Below are 21467 nucleotides of genomic sequence, written 5' to 3' on the forward strand. Positions count from 1 at the left end.
GGCAGAGGCCAAGGTCCTGGGTGGGGTGAAACAGTGCCTGCTGCTGAGGGATTAGTAGAGCGCCGCGTATCTCCTCTCCCCAGCTTCATCTCACATTTTGCAGGTCCGCGTGGTAGACCATTATTAACAGCACAACAGTGCGATCAGGTGTTGACTTGGATAGCGGATAATGCCTCCAGTACTTTATCCAACACCCTGTCTTCCACGCAGTCCACTCATGCCAGCCAAGGCACTGCACCTCTGAATCCTCAGGCTGCTCCTTCTTCCTACCAACCTGGTCACTCCAGGAAAAGGAGAGATTATGAACAGGCATACACCCAAGAACTATTCTCGTATCCCTGCCCTGAGTTTGGAAAAAACGGTTCCACAGCCTCATGAGGAGTTTGTTGTGACTAACATTTGGAACTTTCACAGACATAGGGTGATGAGAGTGGGGACTTCCAATTCCTATCTTAAGAGCTATTTGTGGATGATGAGGATGAGACACAGTTGTCTGTCAGTGAGGTTGTTGTTAGGGCAGTAAGTCTAAGGGAGGAGCAAACAGAGGATTCAGAGGACGAGATGGTGGACGTTGAGGTGACTGACCCCACCTGGCTTGCTAAGCCTACTGAAGACAGGGCTTCAGAGGGAAGGGGGGGACACCAGCAGCAGAACAGGTTAAAAGAGGTAGTGGGGTGGCCAGGGGGAGAAGAAGAGCAAGAGCAAATAATCCTTCAACTGTTCCCCACAGCACCTCCTTGCGGCAAGCCTCCGTGCAGACGGCTAGGGGTTCGAAGGTCTGGAGGTTTTTTGTTGAGAGCACGGACGACAGACGAACAGTGGTGTGCAACCTGTTCCGCACCAAGATCAGCAGGGGAGCCACCACTACCAGCCTGAACACCCCAGCATGTGCAGGTTTATGATGGCTAAGCACCCCACAAGGTGGAACAAAGGCCATTCACTGCCTGCGGGTCAAACCACTGCCTCTTCCCCTGTGTCACAGCCTGGCACAGAGATGCAATCCCCCTCCCAGGATGCAGGTACGAGCACCTGCTTGCCTGCACCCACACCCTCACCTCCATGGTCCTCCACTGCCTCTACCAATGTTTCCCAGCACAGTGTTCAGCTCTCGCTAACCTAAGCATTGGTACATAAGCAGAAATACGCAGCCACCCACCCGCATGTAAAATCTTTAAATGCGCATTTTGCAAAACTACTCAGCCTAGAAATGCTGCCATATAGGCTAGTGGAAACTAAGGCTTTCCACAACCTGATGGTAGTCCCTCGGTACTCGGTCCACAGCCACCATTATTTTTGCCGGTGCTCAGTCCCCGCCCTACACAAGCACGTCTCACAGAACATAAACCGCGGCCTTACCAACACGGTTACTGGGAAGGTCAACTTAACCACAGACAGTGGACAAGTGCTGGCGGGCAGGGACACTATATCTCCCTGATGGCACATTGGGTGAACTTGGTGGAGGCTGGGACCGAGTCTGACCCTGTGTCCGCTCACATGCTACCCACACCAAGGATTGCGGGTCCTACCTCGGTGAAGGTTTCTTCGGCTTATTATGCCACTTCCCCCAAACACGCCCACCACCTGTCAATTAGCACATGTGAGCACATCACCGGCAGTCGGTAGCTCGAGGCGCTGCAGCACTGCGGTGGGGAAGCGTCAGCAGGCTGTGCTGAAACTACTCAGCTTGGAAGACAAGAGGCACACCACTCAAGAGCTGTTACAGGGTATGATGGAGCAGACCTATCTGTGGCTTTCGCTGCTGAACTTCCAAACAGGCATGGTCGTGTGTGACAATGGGCGTAACCTGGTGGTGGCTCTGCAGCTTGGCAGACTAACACACATGCCATGCCTGGCCCACGTGTTCAATCTGGTGGTTCAGCGCTTTCTGAAAAACTACCCCCATTTGTCTGACCTGCTCAGCAAGGTGCGTCACGTGTGCACACATTTCAGGAAGTCCACCACAGATGCTGCCACCCTCAGGACACTGCAACATCGCTTCCAGCTGCCAGTGTACTGACTGTTGTGTGACATGCCCACGTGCTGGAATTCTACGCAGCTCTTCACAGAGGAGTGGGCATGGATGGCAGACATCTGTCTGGTCCTCAGAAACTTTGAGGAGTCTACACAAATGGTGATCGGTGATGCGGGCATTATCAGTGTAACCATCCTGCTGCTTTGCCTGCTGAGAAGGTCACTACTAAGCATAAAGGCCGACGCTTTGCAGTTAGAACAGGAGATGGGGGATGACAATATGTCGCTTGATATCCAGACCACTCTCAGGCCTGTTTCTCAGCGTGTATTGGAGGAGGAGGGGGAGGAGGAGAAGGAGGAGGAGGGGGAAGAGACTGCTGCCCACACTGTAGAGGGTACCCATGCTACTTCCCTCACATCTGTTCAGCGTGTATGAGCTAAAGAGAAGAAGGAAGAGGAGGAGGAGAGTGAGAGTAATCCTCCTAGTGAGGACAGTAATGTGTTGCGTACTGGGACTCTAGCACACATGGCTGACTACATGTTAAGCTGCCTTTCCCATTACGCTCGCGTTAGATGCATTCTGGCCAAACGGATTACTGGGTGTTCACCTTTCTTGACCCGCGGTATAAGGAAAACCCTTCCACTCTCATTTTTGAAGAGGAAAGAAGTACGAGAGTGATGCAATACCACAAGGCCCTGGTGGAAAAGCTGATATTAAAGTTCCCATCTGACAACGCTAGCGGTAAAGGACGTATTTCAGTGGGCCAACTAGCAGTGGAGGTGCGGGGATCAAGCAGCATGTCCAGCACAGGCAGGAGAACACTCTCCAAGGCCTTTGCCAGTTTTATGGCTCCCCAGCCAGACTGTGTCACCACTTCCCAATCTAGGCTGAGTGAGATGGTGAGGGAGTACATAGCTGACCGTACCAACGTCCTCAGTGATCCCTCTGCTCCATACAACTATTGGGTGTCAAAGCTGGACACGTGGCACGAATTTGCGCTGTACGCCTTGGAGGTGTCGGCCTGCCCTGCTTCTAGCATCTTATCAGAGAGGGTGTTTATGCTGCTGGGGGGATCATCACGGATAAGTGTACCTGCCCGTCAACTGACAGTGCCAACAGGCTTACGCTCATTAAGATGAACAAAGGCTGCATTTCCCCTGACTTCTCTTCTCCACCATTGGAAAGCAGTGGAACATAAAGATTCTTTAAGCTGGAACAGGAGAACCATGCACCCTCTATCACCCCAAAAAAGGGGGAGAAGTAGCTTGGTCTATCCCTCTCTGATCTTCCTCCTCCTCCTCCTAAACCAGCATGTCATCACGCTGAACAGCCGATTTTTCAGATGGCCAAAAGGCTCTGTTAAAACTAATTTTTTTAGAGGGCTGCTTCCAGGCTCTGTTAGCAAATTAAGCAACTACGAGCTCTATCTTTAAAAAATGTTTCTGGGTTTCACCTGAACTCTGGGTAAACAAATTTTTCTGGGAGTCGGCTATAGTCTTGGTACACAAATGTTTCAGGGGTTTGCCTATTCAATTGGTATAGCAATGTTTCAGGGGGTCACCTTTACTCTTGGTACACCAATTTTTCAGGGGTTTGCCTACACTCTTGGTACACAAATGCTTCAGGGGTTCACCTATCCTCTTGGTACACCAATTTTTCAGGGGTCGCCTATACTCTTGGTACACACGATTCAGGGGTTGCCTTAACTCTGGGTACAGAAATGTTTCAGGGGTTCACCTATATTCTTGGTACACAAATGTTCCAGGGGGTCGCCTATACTCTTGGTAAACAAATGTTTCAGGGGTTCGCCTATACTCTGGTTACACAAAGGTTTCCCAGCGTGCTTTTCAGCTATCTGACACATACACAGAATGAATTGTCCTGCTTTGCCCACTCGAATTTATTCATGGCTCATGCAGTCTTTGGAGTGATTAATGTAACTGTAACTGATTTAATGTGACACCTCCTGCTTAAGGGAAATCTTTTATTTTTAGAAAGGGGTGTTGAATTTTGCAGATGCTTAGAAGTACTACCATCTGAGTCCACTTTATGCCCACGTTTGTTGAGGGTGTGGGCAGAGGCCAAGGTCCTGGGCGGGGTGCAACTGTGCCAGGTTTGGCCACTCAAATTTCTTCATGGTTCATGCAGTCTTTGGAGTGATCAAAGGAGCCGTAAATCATTTAATGAGACTTTCACAGGGTCACTGTATACCTGTGGTGGCAACTTTTGCGACACCTCCTGCTTCAAATTGCTTTGCTGATTATGGTCTGGCCCAAGTAAATTGTTAAGGGGGTGACTGCCAGGCTCTTGCCCCCAATTTAGCTTAATAGTGCAACCTCGGAGCCTCAGATGCATCATTGCATGCTGCCCCTGCTGTTCCCTACCCATTTCTGTGGTGTTTCCATGACTTTCTGATATTTTCAGGTGATTCACACAACCTCGCCTATGCGGAGCATGGGTAAGCTTGAAAAATTCTCAAGTCTCCCATTGACTTCAACGAAAAGTTTGACTCGAGCAACGAGCACCCGAGCATTTTGGTGCTCGCTCATCTCTAATTATATCCCTTTCCTCATTATCAGTATATGAAGAAAAATAATTCAAGGCAACAGTATCTTTAAGGAAAGGCATTCCGGCTTTTATTGGCTATGCTCTCAAAAGATGTGTTGAAATTTCTTCTTGATTCTACAACCATAAATTTTGACAAAATACATTTTTGTGCGTACATGATGTTACAATTTTATTTATCAAGCTTTCTCCAGAAAAAGATGTTTCAGAGCATACTTTAAATTTTTATTCAAGTAAGTTACATACAATTGTAATAGAGGACATATCTACTTATTAAAAACATTCAAATAAAAGAAGTGAGTACTGGTAGTGACAGTGGGGAAAAAAAATATATATATATATATTTTTTTTATGTATTTTTTTAAGGAACTATTATTTAGTGAGAATAAAATAATTAGGTAAACAAAAACAAAAAACGGGAACAGAAGGAGCATAATTATTTGCATATGTGTGTTCATTCCTCACAAATCATAACATTTGGAAAAGGACTCCCAAACCTGAAGTCTGAAAATAACAAAAAAAAAAGAACTATAGTAACCCTAACCCCCAACCTACCCAAACCCCAAACATAACGCAACTCCTAATCAGATCAGCTGGGGAGCCACCGCTACCAGCCTCAACACCACCAGCATGCACAGGCATATGATGGCCAAGCATCCCACAAGGTGGGATGAAGGCCATTCACCACCTCTGGGTCACACCACTGCCTCTTCCCTTATGCCACAGATCCAATCCCCTTCCCAGGACGCAGGAACGAGCGTCTCCCAGCCTGCACCCACACCCTCACCTCCACGGTCCTCCGCGGCCTCTAGTAATGTCTCCCAACGCAGCATTCAGCTTTCGCTAACACAAGCATTGAGCGAAAGCACAAATACACCGCCACCCACCCGCATGCACAAGCTTTAAACATACACATTGCCAAACTAATCAGCCTGGAGATGCTGCCATACAGGCTTGTGGAAACGGAGGCTTTCAAAAACATGATGGCGGTGGCAGTCCCACGCTACTCGGTCCCCAGTCGCCACTATTTTTCACGGTGTGCCATCCCAGCCCTACACCAGCATGTCTCCCGTCCCCTCAACAACGCAGTTACAGAGAAGGTCCACTTAATGACGGACACATGGACAAGTATTGGCGGGCAGGACCACTATATCTCCCTGACAGCACATTGGGTGAACTTGGTGGAGTTTGGGACCGAGTCAGAGCCTGGGATCGCTCACGTACTACCCACACCAAGAATAGCAGGTCCTACCTCGGTGCTGGTATCTGTGGCGTATTATGCCACCTCCTCCAAAACCCCCTCCTCCTCCTCCCCCACCTCCACCTCCCAATTACGAAGTGTGAGCAAGTTGCCAGCAGTCGGTAGCGCGCGGCGCGATAGCACAGCGGTGGCCAAGCATCAGCAAGCCGTCCTGAAACTAATCCACTTAGGTGACAAGAGGCACATGGCCCCCAAGTTGTTACAGGGTTTGACGGAGCAGACCGACTTCTGGCTTTCGCCGCTGAGCCTCCAACCGGGCATGGTCGTGTGTGACAACGGCCGTAACCTGGTGGCGGCTCTGCAGTTTGGCAGCCTTACACACGTGCCATGCCTGGCACACATCTTCAATCTGGTGGTTCAGCAGTTTCTGAAAAACTACCCCCATTTGTCTGACCTGCTCGGCAAGGTTCGCCACTAGTGCGAGTGCACCTTGCGATTTCTGCAAGTCCACCACGGATACTGCCACCCTCAGGTCACTGCAACATCAGTTTCAGTTGCCAGAGCATCAACTGCTGTGCGACATGACCACGCACTGGAATTCTACGCTGCACATGTTGGCCAGGCTGTATAAGCAGCGTAGAACAATTGTGGAATACCAGCTGCAACATGGGCGGCGGAGTGGTAGTCTGCCTCCGCAGTTCTTCACAGAGGAGTTGGCATGGATGGCCGACATCTGCCAGGTACTTGGAAACTTTGAGGAGTCTACCCAAATGGTGAGCGGCGATGCAGCCATCATTAGCGTTACCATCCTGCTGCTTTGCCTGATGAGAACTTCGCTGCTAAGCATAAAGGCCGATGCTTTGAGGTTAGAAGAGGCAACGTGGGATGACAGTATGTCGCTTGATAGCCAGACCACCCTCACGTCTATATCTCAGCAGGTTTTGGAGTAGTGGAGGGTGGGAGGGCGAGGAGGAGAAGAGGGAAGAGACTGCTGGCCACACTGCAGAGGGTATCCATGCTGCTTGCCTGTTATCTGTTCAGCATGTATGAGCTCAAGAGGAGGAGAAGGAGCATCCTCCTAGTGAGGACAGCGATGTGTTGCGTACTGGGACTCTGGCACACATGACTGACTACATGTTAGGCTGCCTTTCCCGTCACCCACGCGTTAGACTCATTCTTGCCAACACAGATTACTGGGTGTACACGCTTCTTGAACCTTTCCACTCTCATTCCCGAAGAGGAAAGGGGTACGAGTGATGCAATACCACAGGGCCCTGGTGGAAAAAGTGATGTTAAATTTCCCATCTGACAATGCTAGCGGTAAAAGTCGCAGTTCAGAGGGCCAACTAACAGGGCAGGCACAGGGATCAGGCAGCATGTCCAGCGCAGCAGGGGAACACTCTCCAGGGCCTTTGCCAGTTTTATGGATCTCCAGCAAGACTGTGTCTCCACTCCCCAGTAAAGATGGAGTCGGAGGGAGCATCAGTAAAAGATGGTGAGGGAGTACATAGCTGACCGTACCACCATCCTATGTGATCCCTCTGCTCCATACAACAATTGGGTGTCAAAAGTGGACATGTGGCACGAACTTGCGCTGTACGCCCTGGAGGTGCTGGCCTATACTTCCGCTAGCATCTTGTCAGAGGGGGTGTTTAGTGCTGCTGGGGGGATCATCACGGATAAGCGTACTCGCCTGTCAACTGACAGCGCCGACATACTTAACCTCATAAAGATGAAGAAAGGCTGGATTTCCCCAGACTTCTCTTCTCCACCGGTGGAAAGCAGCAGATTCTAAAGATTATTTTAGCTGCAACAGGAGAAAAATGCATCCTCTATCACCCCAAAAAAGGGGAGAATTAGCTTTGTGTATTATTACGTCTCCTCCTCCTAAACCAGCATGTCATCACGCTGAACTGCCAATTTCAATGCGGAATCAAAAAGCTCTGTTTAAAAGTTTTAAAAGTTTTAAAAGTTAAACTTAAACCAATTTTTTTGGAGGGCTGCCTCCAGGCTCTGTTACAAATTAAGCAATAACGAGCTTTATGTTTAAAAAATGTTTATGGGTATTAACGGCCCTTGACATTCAGCAATTTTCATGGGTACAATTGTACTCTTGGTACACCAATTTTTCAGGCCATTGCCAATACTGTTAGCAAACTAATTGTAAATGTTACAGGGGTCCACCGATACTCTTGCTACTGAAAGGTTGGAGGGGTTCGCCTATACTCTTGCTACATAAATTTTACTGGGGTCTGCCTATACACTTGCTACTGAAAGGTTTGAGGGGTTCGCCTATACACTTGCTACAGAAATGTTACTGGGGTTTGCCTATACTCTTGCTACAGAAATGTTGCTGGGGTTCGCCTATACACTTGCTACTGAAAGGTTTGAGGGGTCCGCCTATACTCTTGCTACAAAAATGTTACTGGGGTCCGCCTATACTCTTGCTACAGAAATGTTACTGGGCTCCCCCTATACACTTGCTACTGAAGTGTGTCTGGCTCAAATACACTGACTGACTAGGGCAGAAATGTGGGCCGAGGCCCTTGGTGTGGTGAAACTCTGCCATGTTTGGGCACTCTGTTTTCCTCATATGTAATACCATGTTTGAGTTCCTTGCGCTCGCCTATGCTGTGGGTGTACACAGACTTCCCATCGCAGTGTTTTACCTGTCTGGCACAAATACACTGACTGACTAGGGCAGAAATGTGGGCCAAGGCCGAGGTCCTTGACGGCATGAAACTCTGCCATGTTTGGGCTCTCTGATTTCTTCCTGTGTAATACCATCTTTGTGCACCCACAGCATAGGCGAGCCCAAGGAACTCAAAGACTTCCCATTGCAGTGTTGAGCTATTTGACATGTACACAGATTGAATTGTGTGGGGAAGCATGGCTTTCCCATTGCTATGTAACTCATGGCACCTTGGGTCACACAAGGTGGAGGCTGGGACCGAGCCTGACCCTGGGCCCGCTTACGTGCTTTCCACACAGAGTATTGCTGCATTGTGGAGATGTGTAGACAAAGTAGTATGGGAACAGCACTTCTCCACAAAACCAGTACGGTAGGACCCACAAACAAAGGGCTGCCAGCCACAGCAGAAGTCCGGATCAATAGACTCCAAACATGTCATCCAAATAGAAAACAAGCCATAGCAGCAATGAAGATGCAGTATATAATCAAGCGTTGTCTTTATTCCTCTGTGCACAGAGCAATAAAGACAACGCTTGATTAAATACTGCATCTTCATTGCTGCTACGGCTTATTTTCTATGTGGAGATGTGTAGAAGTGCTGGTACCTGAGTACCCTTTATGCCCACGTTTGCGGCTCCTGACAATTTTGTGATGGAGGTGGCACGGGATTGGAATGATGATCGTATGTCAATTTATCATCAATTCTCATCAGCATTGTGGGCTATCTCCCACACTTTCAAAGAGGGTCGCTGCCTGGCCCTGCCAACCCTCTGCAGTGTGTGCCTCCGGTTCCTCCTCATCCATTACTCACCTATAAATAGACATGAGGGTGGTGTGGCTATGAAGTGAGCATGTGGCATGAGGGCAGCTGAACGCTGCGCAGGGAAACTTTTGTGTGCGCTGTGGACGCAGGGCCGTGCGGAGGGGTTGGACAGCAATGCCAGCATGTAACCCAGGAGAAGAGGCAGCGGTGTCACCAGCAGGCAGTTTTTGTCCTTGGTTGCAGGTAGTGTGGTGCTTAGCTAAGATGCGCCAGCGCGTGTGCCTTGCTAATGAGGGCTTGTCCCAAGTAAATTGTTAGGGGGGTGACCGCCAGGCTCTTGTCCCCATTTTGGCTTATTAGTAGGACCTGGGAGCCTCAGATGCAGCCATGCATGCTGCCCCTGCCATTCCCTATCCGTTTCTGTGGTGTTACCATCACTGTCTGATGTTTTCTGGTGTTTGACAAGTCATGACCTATGCGGAGCATCGGTCCCATACAAAAATGCTCGAGTCCCCCATTGACTCCAATGGGGTTTGTTACTTGAAACGACCTCTTGAACATTACCAAAAGTTTGACTCCAGCAACGAGCACCTGAGCATTTTGGTTCTCGCTCATCTCTATTGTTAATTGCTTTAAACAACAGGACTCTTGAGACGATGGCAATTGATCCCCCATGACATGTTCTACCTTGCATCCTGCTTTTTCTTTAGCATATAAATATGTAGACTTAAGCACATTAGGGTTTATATTCATGTTTCTAAAACCATACAACATGACTGTGATTTTATCTTTCTCCTCTGAGATATTTTGTCAGAAAAGAGTTGGGTTTTGGATTAAAAAAATTAATTCATACATTTTAAAATGAATATCAAGAACAAAGAAATATCAGATGTAAGTACTATTAGTAACCCTCTATGTAGTAATACATAATGATGACTTCTTAAGTTACTTTTCAATTTGCCTGAAATACAGTGAATTGAAAAAAAGAAGCTATTTATCTCAGTTTGAGGAAATTTGGGGAATTTGGTCTAATATATATAATGCATAGTTCCTATTGTGTGTTGGCTGCATGGAGGTATTGTAGAAAAGCTGATGGGATTTGGAGGAGGTAAAGGAAAGAAAGGAGAAGGTGGAGAAGAGTTAGGATTATTGTCCTCACTCTAAAATATATTTTCTATCCCTGCACCCCTCACCTGATTGCCTGTCACACTCTGGACATCTGCTATGTATATTGTAGTGACTTCCATGTAGTGCATCTTTCTATCTGATACTCATTAAGTACCATCTTGATGCTGAGAATTGTCCCTGTTTTCTCTTTCTCTATTCTTTGCTATCAATCCCATGATGCATCAACACAACAATATGTGAGTAGCTACCATTTTTGCCTGCTGGGAGGACAGTGTAAATATCATTATCTTTTATATTCACCTAAATAAACTACAGGCCATAATTAAAAAGAAAGATGAGGCGTGACAGCAGTTAGCAGCAGTAACTGTGACAGGCGTTTCTGTGTACCCTCTAAAAACCTTAAGTGACTAGAGTCCATCACACAGGAATAATGCTGACTGGAAAATTTTTGGAAAGGAACATAAAAACATATAATTCTCAGGTGGTCAGAATTACATCACATGACCATCTGAAGATAAGGACTCCAGGAACTTTTACTTTCAAAGCAATGACTAAGCAAGGAAATTCTAGTTACATATACTGGGGGCCAGTTAATATAATAATAAGAAGAATCTGTCTTTATATAGTGCCAACATGTTCAGCACCACTTACAAAACGGGGATACAGAAAAACAAAAATACAAAAACACAGTAGTATCTGTAGTAATCAATTGATGGAGACAGTAGGGGTGAGGGGCTCCAACGAGCTTACATACTACAAATAATAGGGTAATACAGAAGGTAAAAGTCCACGGTATGGCGGGGGGGGGGGGGGGAGTGTGAGATGCTATACACATAGACAATGGTCAGACTTGAGCCATATAGTGGCGGAATCGGTATGACTGCAGGGGGCGGTTGATTATGGCTGGCAGGGATTGTAATCAGTAGGACAGGCAGCATGTTATCAGGTGGAGTACAGAAGGGTTTGGTTTAGGAGATGTGGTATTTCTCCATGAACATGTGTGTTTTTAGAGCACGCCTGAAATTGTGTGTGTCAAGGATTGCCTGGATAGTTTGGGGTAGTTTGTTCCAGGGGACTGGTGCAGCTATAGAAAAGTCTTGAATGAATAAAAAAAAGATCACCAGGGTGGCTCTTTAACATGTAAAACACAAATGTATTATAGCATATTTAGTAAAATAAATACGTGCATGTATAGAACATGAATTTTTAACCTTTCAAGTATTTTGGTTTATTACAGTAGAAATTCTCATATACTTTGTTCTATTTGCAGACGGACAATATAACTGCCGTCACTGAGTTCTTCCTTTTAGGATTTCAAAGCAGCCAATGTTTAAAAAGTTCCTTGCTCTGTCTTTTCCTGGTGATTTACTGTGTGACACTATGCGGGAACCTCCTGATCATCACCCTAGTGTCCACCAACAAGACCCTCCACACTCCAATGTACTACTTTCTCACTCAACTGTCCATCAGTGACATCTTGGTCTCCACAAATATTGTCCCTAACTTGCTTCACATTTTACGATATAATGGTGGAACCATTCACTTTATTGACTGTATCACTCAGTTGTATTTTTTGTGTGGCCCAGTAGTATTTGAATGTTTTCTTCTCACAGTGATGTCTTATGACAGATATGTGGCCATCTGTAATCCCCTACATTACTCAACTGTCATGACAAGTACATATTGTGTGAAATTGTCCATAACCTGTTGGCTGTTTGGATTTTCTACTGTTTTGATTTACGTCGTAAAAATTGGAAAGCTATTTTTCTGTGGTCCGAATATCATTGACCATTTATTCTGTGACATTGTCCCATTACTAGAGCTTTCCTGTTCAAACACTTCTATTATCCATTTGGAGATGGCTGTACTAAGTATTCCACTTGTTTTTTTTCCAGTCACAATCATTGTTGTGTCTTATACTTGTATTGTTTCGGCAATCTTAAGGATCCCATCGAGTATCGGTAGACATAAAGCCTTCTCCACCTGTAGCTCCCACCTCATTGTGGTGTCTATATTCTTTTGGACTATGTTCAGTGTTTATGTTGTCCCAGCAAAAGGACAAAGTCCCACTGTGAATAAAATCTTATCCCTTTTATATACTGTATTTACTCCTTTGGTCAACCCTATTATATATGCTCTGAGAAATAAAGACATTAGTAAATCCATACGGGAAACACTTCATAAGTGTATGGTCTATTAAATTATAGTTGTTGTATTCTGAGGTTTTGAAGTTGGTCAGCCAAAACATTGGAATGCTTATTTAATTAAATATATCAGCTACCAAGAGCTTATGATGAGTTTGTAATTTGGTTGTCTAATAACTAGATTGAATAGACCTTAGAAACCACATTGTGGTCAGAACTGGATTCACTGATTTTATCAGTAGTTACAATAATAACTATGTAAGAAGTTTTATGAAATGTTTTGATGTTAAAGATTGGAAGATTTTACATTTTAGAACATATAACCAAACCAAAATCTGACCCTGTGTCCAGCTGCCATCCACATGAACCTGTATTTTGTCTTCATAATCTATACTGTGGATAGTCTACCAGGCTCGCCATTGGACATGTGCAGTACAGATTTTTTTTTAATTCCTGCTTCTCCCGCGCCATCGCTAGGCAATGATGCGGGTACCCACAACCTTTCTGCAGTGTCAAATGCGGAAGGGCAGCAGGTCGAATGGCTTCCATTGACTTTGTGGAATCCATGAAAAAACAGAGCATGCTGCAATTTTTTTTCCTGCAAGCGGAAAATTGAAGTTGTTGTCCGTTCATGTGAGAGGACATGTGGATGCTCTATTGGTTTGAATTTGTGCGGACTGTCGCAGATCGTTGGCGTGGGAAATCGCAGATTCTGCAATTCAAACTCGCTCGTGTGCAGGCTGCCTTAGTCATTTAGTTCATGTTTATTGTTCTTGTTTATAAATAATGCATTTATTTTGGTTTAATGTAACATAATTACTAGCTGTTATGCACACAGGAAACCATCTGACTGTGGTCACTGACGTTTTCCTCGTAAGATTTCAAATTAGCCAATATTTGCGAATTTCCCTATTCTGTCTTCTGGTGGTTTACTGTGGAACATTATGTGGGAACCTCCTGATCATCACCCTGGTGTCCACCAGACAGAACCTCCACACTCCAAGGTACTTCTTCATCTCACAACTGTCCATTAGTGACATCTTGTTACCCACAAATATTGTCCACATGATACTGAATATTGTGGAACCATAGCTTTTATTGACTGTATCACTCAGTTTTATTTTTTCTGTGCCTCAGAAACTTAGAATGTCTTCCCCTCATGCTGATATCTTATGGCAGATACAGGTAGTGGACCAAAATATGAAAACACCGTACAAAATGCATGCCTTAAGTTACATGGAATGTAAATCATATTTCAATATGACATGTAGAGACAGATTTTAAGTGGTGGTAGTATGACACAGATGCTGCTGAGCAGAAGATAGCATCTTCCCAAGCAACAAGGCTCTATTGGCTCCCAAAACTACCCAGAGCATGGCAAGAGGTGAAGTAAACACAAATTTGTCTGGAAAACTCTCAGCCAAGCAGGGTCAAATGGGCAGCTCAGTGCTAATGATTAAATCCCATGGATTTTGTATGGTGTCTCCATATTTTTGTTCACCCCCTGTAGGTCGCAATCTTTAAGCCTCTTCATTATGCCTCTTTGATGACAAGCACATATTATATGCTATTGTCATACTTCACATTATCATCTGTGAAGTATTTGATTTTTTTATTATTATGATTTAAATAACACCTGCAAAGCTAAACTTCTGTGGACTCAATATTATTGACCTTTTATTCTGTGACATAGTCCCCTTACGAGATACCTTTAATTCTCCACTTTAAAAAAAAAAAAATGCTTTCTAGTTGTAACAATCCCTACCACAATCATTGTAGTTTGTTTTACTTGGATCATTTTCACAATCTTAAGGACTTCCAGTAGACATCAAGCCTTTTTCATCTATAGCTCCTACCTCTACACTATATTTACAGCTTATGTTGTTCCAACAAAAGGACAAACACCATGAATAAAATTCTATAATAATTATATACTGTCTTTACTCCTTTGGTCAACCCTATTAGACACTCATTGTAAGAAAAAAAAAATCCATCTCCCAGAAGGAGTTGTCCGAATCAAATGAAAGTTTCTATGTGTGATTGTAACGTAGATATAAGTAAGCGATTACAATATCAGAGCAAAAGGGGAATTCAATGCCCAAAGCTGAACCCTTGAAGGGAGGCTACAGTACCCTGTTAGGCCACCTTTAGCTTGGATGTAAGATGTGATATGGGTGGGCATGGAAGCATATAGGTTTAGTATGGCATCTGCGGCATATTAGTGCACATTTTCTGTAACTGAGCCTTTAGATTATGTAAACTGATAGGCTGTCAAAGCTAGCTTCACAGATGGTCCCGTACATGTTCTATTGGTGATAAACCTGGTGACTTGCCAGGCCACAGAAGTGTGAAGGCATTGCTGTAACACCCTTTCTATGTAAGGATGAGCAACAAGGCTCTATTGGTCAGGGATTTAAGCCACTCAGCAGCTGGAAAATGCTTCTTAGAAGCCCCGCCATGGGAGGCAATACATGTGGCTGCAAGAAGTCAGGTACATATTGCTGAGCTGTCATTATCACTCATACCACTACTAAGGATGACTGACTGTCATATGCGATAGCCCCCAGACCACACCACTAACAGATAACAGTGGTTGGGTGTCAAAGGCAGTAAACGTAAGAGGCACTGTGAGACCAAATATCCTTCAGTCAAGCACCTGGTAATGATTCCGACAGATGCAGGGGCCTATAAAAAATGGTGACATCTGTCTCTGTATGGCAGACAACAGAACAGTTGGAGCTGCTTATGCTTGAAGGATGATCAAATGATCCCCATCTACTGGTGGTCTGTCAAGGGCATCCTCAACCTAGTCATCTTGTGTGAATGCTCTCATAAATCCACTGGTCCTAACAGTCTCATCAGAATGACCCAGGTGGTGAGTAATTCAACCATACGACCATCCAGCTTCTCACATTCTAATAATATGCCCCCCTCAAACTCTGTGGTAAGGACCGTTGATGTGAAACCACTGTGTCAATCTACTGGGTAGGTGATGATCCAGCATGGCTGACAGCCGACTCCAGCGTGTGAGGTAAAGCACTGGATGAACAAACCCCGTATACAGATGGGAACTGAGGAAAGTATCTTGCCCTGAACTGATTAACAGGAGAGAGAGACGCCTGCCTATAAGTGAGGCTGACGTCCTAATAAGGACAACCCCACGGTCTTTCTCTAGGCGCTGACTTACCCTGGAGGGCCAGAATACCTATAGAACAAAGATGGAACACCCAGGAGTACAGAAACAGGGAAGGAACGAGCTGACAAGAATAAACAGAGAAATGGACTCACAGGAATAACAGACAGCAGAGTACGCAAACAGAGGATACAGAATACAAGCAGAAAGCAAGACAATAAGGTAACTGCTAGAGATGAGCGAACACCAAAATGTTCGGGTGCTCGTTATTCGGAACGAACTTCCCGTGATGCTCGAGGGTTCGTTTCGAACAACGAACCCCATTGAAGTCAATGGGCGACCAGAACATTTTTGTATTTCGCCGATGCTCGCTAAGGTTTTCATGTGTGAAAATCTGGGCAATTCAAGAAAGTGATGGGAACGACAAAGCAACAGATAGGGCAGGCGAGGGGCTACATGTTGGGCTGCATCTCAAGTTCACAGGTCCCACTATTAAGCCACAATAGCGGCAAGAGTGCCCCCCCCCCCCCCCCCCCAACAACTTTTACTTCTGAAAAGCCCTCATTAGCATGGCATACCTTTGCTAAGCACCACACTACCTCCAACAAAGCACAATCACCGCCTGCATGACACTCCACTGCCACTTCTCCTGTGTTACATGCTGCCCAACCGCACCCCCTCCCCCCCACAGCGCACACCAAACTGTCCCTGCGCAGCCTTCAGCTGCCCTCATGCCACACCACCCTCATGTCTATTTAGAAGTGCGTCTGCCACGACGAGGGACCGCAGGCACACACTGCACAGGGTTGGCACGGCTAGGTAGCGACCCTCTTTAATAGGGGCGGGGCGATAGCCCACAATGCTGTACAGAAGCAATGAGAAATATAATCCTGTGCCACCGCCATCAGGAGCTGCACACGTGGGCATAGCAATGGGGAACCTATGTGCCACACACTATTCATTCTGTCAAGGTGTCTGCATGCCCCAGTCAGACTGGTTATATGCACCTTAACAGTAACCGCGTTGGTGGTAATGTGGTGGTGACTGCGGACCTAGTACCACGGTTGTATTTTGTTGGTTTTCGGAATGTGGCCAGGATTAAGTGGGCCGTGGCGGGGGGATGGTGGGGGGGCTCTCTTGTAGTGTCGGTAAAGGTGAAATTCTTGGACTGCCACCAGACGAACCAATGCAAAGGCATTTGCCAACAATGTTTTCCCTGTTGGAGGAGGAGGGGGATGTTTTTGAGGCACTACGTGTCCTCTCCACGTGTCCGTTCCATGTAAGCAATAGTAGCACTCAAGACAGGCCCCAGTAACAATTCTGAAGCAGCGGTATAGCGGGAGCGCAGTCTTCGTTCCATGTAAGCAATAGTAGCACTCAAGACAGGCCCCAGTAACAATTCTGAAGCAGCAGTATAGCGGGAGCGCAGTCTTCGTTCCATGTAAGCAATAGTAGCACTCAAGACAGGCCCCAGTAACAATTCTGAAGCAGCAGTATAGCGGGAGCGCAGTCTTCGTTCCATGTAAGCAATAGTAGCACTCAAGACAGGCCCCAGTAACAATTCTGAAGCAGCAGTATAGCGGGAGCGCAGTCTTAGTTCCATTTCAGTAGCCTTAGTATAGCCAAGGCACAAGTGACATTTATGTAGCTAAAGTGTAGGCCAACCCCACACACCTTTCTGTACCATGAGTGCAGGCGAAGAACATAGAAATTACTATGATTACACTGTAGGTGAGGGCCCCAAAAAATTGGTGTACCAACAGTACTAATGTACCTCAGTAAAAATTGGCCATGCCCAACCAAGATGGCAGGTGAATCGCTTTGGTTAATGTGGCTTAAGTGGTAACTAGGCCTGGAGGCAGCCCAGTGTAACGAAAAATTGGTTCAAGTTAAAGTTCCAACGCTTTTAAGCTAATTGAAACTTATAAAAATTGTTCTGAAAAATTATTTGAGTGAGCCTTGTGGCCCTAAGAAAAATTGCCCGTTCAGCGTGATTACGTGAGGTTTCAGGAGGAGGAGAAAGAGGAGGAGGAGGAATATTAGACACAGATTGATGAAGCAGAAATGTCCCCGTTTTGGATGGTGAGAGAGAACGTAGCTTCCATCCGCGGGTGCAGCCTACGTATTGCTTAGGTATCGCTGCTGTCCGCTGGTGGAGAACAGAAGTCTGGGGAAATCCAGCCTTTGTTCATCTTGATGAGTGTTAGCCTGTCGGCACTGTCGGTTGACAAGCGGCTACGCTTATCTGTGATGATTCCCCCAGCCGCACTAAACACCCTTTCCGACAAGACGCTAGCCGCAGGACAAGCAAGCACCTCAAGGGCATACAGGGCTAGTTCAGGCCACGTGTCCAGCTTCGACACCCAGTACTTGTAGGGGGCAGAGGCGTCACCAAGGATGGTCGTGCGATCCGCTACGTACTCCCTCACCATCCTTTTACAGTGCTCCCGCCGACTCAGCCGTGACTGGGGAGCGGTGACACAGTCTTGGTGGGGAGCCATAAAGCTGGCCAGGCCCTTAAAGACTGTTGCACTGCCTGGGATGTACATGCTGCTCAATCTACGCACATCCCCTGCAACATGGCCCTCGGAACTGCGCCTTCTGCCACTAGCGCTGTCGGCTGGGAATTTTACCATCAGCTTGTCCGCAAGGGTCCTGTGGTATAGCAACACTCTCGAACCCCTTTCCTCTTCGGGAATCAGAGTGGGCAGGTTCTCCTTATACCGTGGATCGAGCAGTGTGTACACCCAGTAATCCGTCGTGGCCAGAATGCGTGCAACGCGAGGGTCACGAGAAAGGCATCCTAACATGAAGTCAGCCATGTGTGCCAGGGTACCAGTACGCAACACATGGCTGTCCTCACTAGGAAGATCACTTTCAGGATCCTCCTCCTCCTCCTCCTCCTCCTCCTCAGGCCATACACGCTGAAAGGATGACAGGCAATCAGCCGGTGTACCGTCAGCAGCGGCCCAAGCTGTCTCTTCCCCCTCATCCTCCTCATGCTCCTCCTCCTCCTCCTGTACGCGCTGACAAATAGACAGGAGGGTGCCCTGACTATCCAGCGGCATACTGTCTTCCCCCGCCCCCGTTTCCGAGCGCAAAGCAGCTGCCTTTATGGTTTGCAGGGAATTTCTCAAGATGCATAGCAGAGGAATGGTGACGCTAATGATTGTAGCATCGCCGCTCACCACCTGGGTAGACTCCTCAAAATTACCAAGGACATGGCAGATGTCTGCCAACCAGGCCCACTCTTCTAAAAGGAATTGAGGAGGCTGACTCCCACTGCGCCGCCCATGTTGGAGTTGGTATTCGACTATAGCTCTACGTTGTTCATAGAGCCTGGCCAACATGTGGAGCGTAGAGTTCCACCGTGTGGGCACGTCGCACAGCAGTCGGTGCACTGGCAGCTTAAAGTGATGTTGCAGGGTGCGCAGGGTGGCAGCGTCCGTGTGGGACTTGCGGAAATGTGCGCAGAGCCGGCGCGCCTTTACGAGCAGGTCTGACAAGCGTGGGTAGCTTTTCAGAAAGCGCTGAACCACCAAATTAAAGACGTGGGCCAGGCATGGCACGTGCGTGAGGCTGCCAAGCTGCAGAGCCGCCACCAGGTTACGCCCGTTGTCACACACGACCATGCCCGGTTGGAGGCTCAGCGGCGCAAGCCAGCGGTCGGTCTGCTCTGTCAGACCCTGCAGCAGTTCGTGGGCCGTGTGCCTCTTATCGCCTAAGCTGAGTAGTTTCAGCACGGCCTGCTGACGCTTGCCCACCGCTGTGCTGCCACACCGCGCGACACCGACTGCTGGCGACATGCTACTGCTAACACATCTTGATTGTGAGACAGAGGAGGAGGAGGAGGGTGCTTTAGTGGAGGAAGCATACACCTCCGCAGATACCAGCACCGAGCTGGGGCCCGCAATTCTGGGGGTGGGTAGGACGTGAGCGGTCCCAGGCTCTGACTCTGTCCCAGCCTCCACTAAATTCACCCAATGTGCCGTCAGGGAGATGTAGTGGCCCTGCCCGCCTGTGCTTGTCCACGTGTCCGTAGTTAAGTGGACCGTGGCAGTAACCGCGTTGGTGAGGGCGCGTACAATGTTGCGGGAGACGTGGTCGTGCAGGGCTGGGACGGCACATCGGGAAAAGTAGTGGCGACTGGGAACTGAGTAGCGCGGGGCCGCCGCCTCCATGATACTTTTGAAGGACTCCGTTTCCACAACCCTATACGGCAGCATCTCAAGGCTGATGAATTTTGCGATGCGGACGGTTAACGTTTGAGCGTGCGGGTGCGTGGCGGCGTACTTGCGCTTGCGCTCCAACAGTTGCGCTAGCGACGGCTGGACTGTGCGGTGCGAGACATTGGTGGATGGGGCCGAGGACAGCGGAGGTGAGGGTGTGGGTGCAGGCCATGAGACGGTCGTGCCTGTGTCCTGAGAGGGGGGTTGCATCTCAGTGGCAGGTTGGGGCACAGGGGGAGAGGCAGGGGTGCAAACCGGAGGCGGTGAACGGCCTTCGTCCCACCTTGTGGGGTGCTTGGCCATCATATGCCTGCGCATGGTGGTGGTGGTGAGGCTGTTGGTGTTGGCTCCCCGGCTGAGCTTTGCGCAACAAAGGTTGCACACCACTGTTCGTCGGTCGTCAGGCGTCTCTGTGAAAAACTGCCAGACCTTAGAGCACCTCGGCCTCTGCAGGGTGGCATGGCGCGAGGGGGCGCTTTGGGAAACACTTGGTGGATTATTCGGTCTGGCCCTGCCTCTACCCCTGGCCCTGGCCACCGCACTGCCTCTTGCAACCTGCCCTGCTGATGCCCTTGACTCCCCCTCTGAAGACCTGTCCTCCTGAGTAAGCGTTGCACACCAGGTGGGGTCAGTCACCTCATCGTCCTGTTGCTCTTCCTCCGAATCCTCTGTGCGCTGCTCCCTCGGACTTACTGCCCTTACTACTACCTCACTGCAAGACAACTGTGTATGATCGTCATCGTCCTCCTCACCCACAGAAAGTTGTTGAGACAGTTGGCGGAAGTCCCCAGCCTCATCCCCCGGACCCCGGGAACTTTCGAATGGTTGGGCATCAGTGACTATAAACTCCTCTGGTGGGAGAGGAACCGCTGCTGCCCAATCTGAGCAGGGGCCCGAGAACAGTTCCTGGGAGTGTTCCCGCTCCTGAGCAGGTGTCATTGTAGTGGAGTGAGGAGGCTGGGAGGAAGGAGGAGCAGCAGACAGAGGATTCGGATTTGCAGCAGTGGACGGCGCAGAACTGCGGGTAGACGATAGGTTGCTCGAAGCACTTTCTGCCATCCAGGACAGGACCTGCTCACACTGCTCATTTTCTAATAACCGTCTCCCGCGTGGACCTATTAATTGGGCGATGAATGTGGGGACGCCAGAAACGTGCCTCTCTCCTAATCGCGCAGCAGTCGGCTGCGACACACCGGGATCAGGAGCTCGGGCTGTGCCCACACCCTGACTTGGCCCTCCGCGTCCTCGGCCGCGTCCACATCCTCTAGGCCTACCCCTACCCCTCAGCATGCTGTATTACCAGTGATTTGATTTAACAGGCAGGAAATAAATTGGCGCAAGACTGCAGGCCAAATATAATTTTTGCCCTTTTGGGAAAACGAAAGGCCCCACTGCCTCTAGTGAATGAATAATCTAAGTTTAATAACTGTGCTGTGTCCCTGCTTATGTGTCACAGAACGTGAGGGTAGCAGAGTTATTATAACTCTGGCAGAGCAGGTATTTTTTTTCCCCAATTAAGGAAAGCAAATGGCGAAGCCAGCAGTAAAGCGTAGCTGGGTGCGTATGATTTAGCAATGTTTTTCACGCAGCTCACACGTGTCCACAGGCGTTAGGACGGACAGAGGCTGGACAAATAGATT

General features: G+C 47.9%; 1 protein-coding gene across 1 annotated transcript; it reads left to right on the top strand.

Moving 5' to 3' along the window:
- Positions 1 to 2544: 2544 nt before the first annotated feature.
- LOC136610356 (olfactory receptor 10A7-like) lies at positions 2545 to 12521 on the top strand. The gene is made up of 2 exons (XM_066589588.1): positions 2545 to 3060; positions 11592 to 12521. Exons 1-2 carry the CDS (start codon positions 2545 to 2547, stop codon positions 12519 to 12521), a joined length of 1446 nt encoding a protein of 481 aa, XP_066445685.1.
- Positions 12522 to 21467: the final 8946 nt, after the last annotated feature.

Source organism: Eleutherodactylus coqui, chromosome 2 (assembly GCF_035609145.1).
Source record: "Eleutherodactylus coqui strain aEleCoq1 chromosome 2, aEleCoq1.hap1, whole genome shotgun sequence".
In the NCBI taxonomy this organism is placed as follows: domain Eukaryota; kingdom Metazoa; phylum Chordata; class Amphibia; order Anura; family Eleutherodactylidae; genus Eleutherodactylus; species Eleutherodactylus coqui.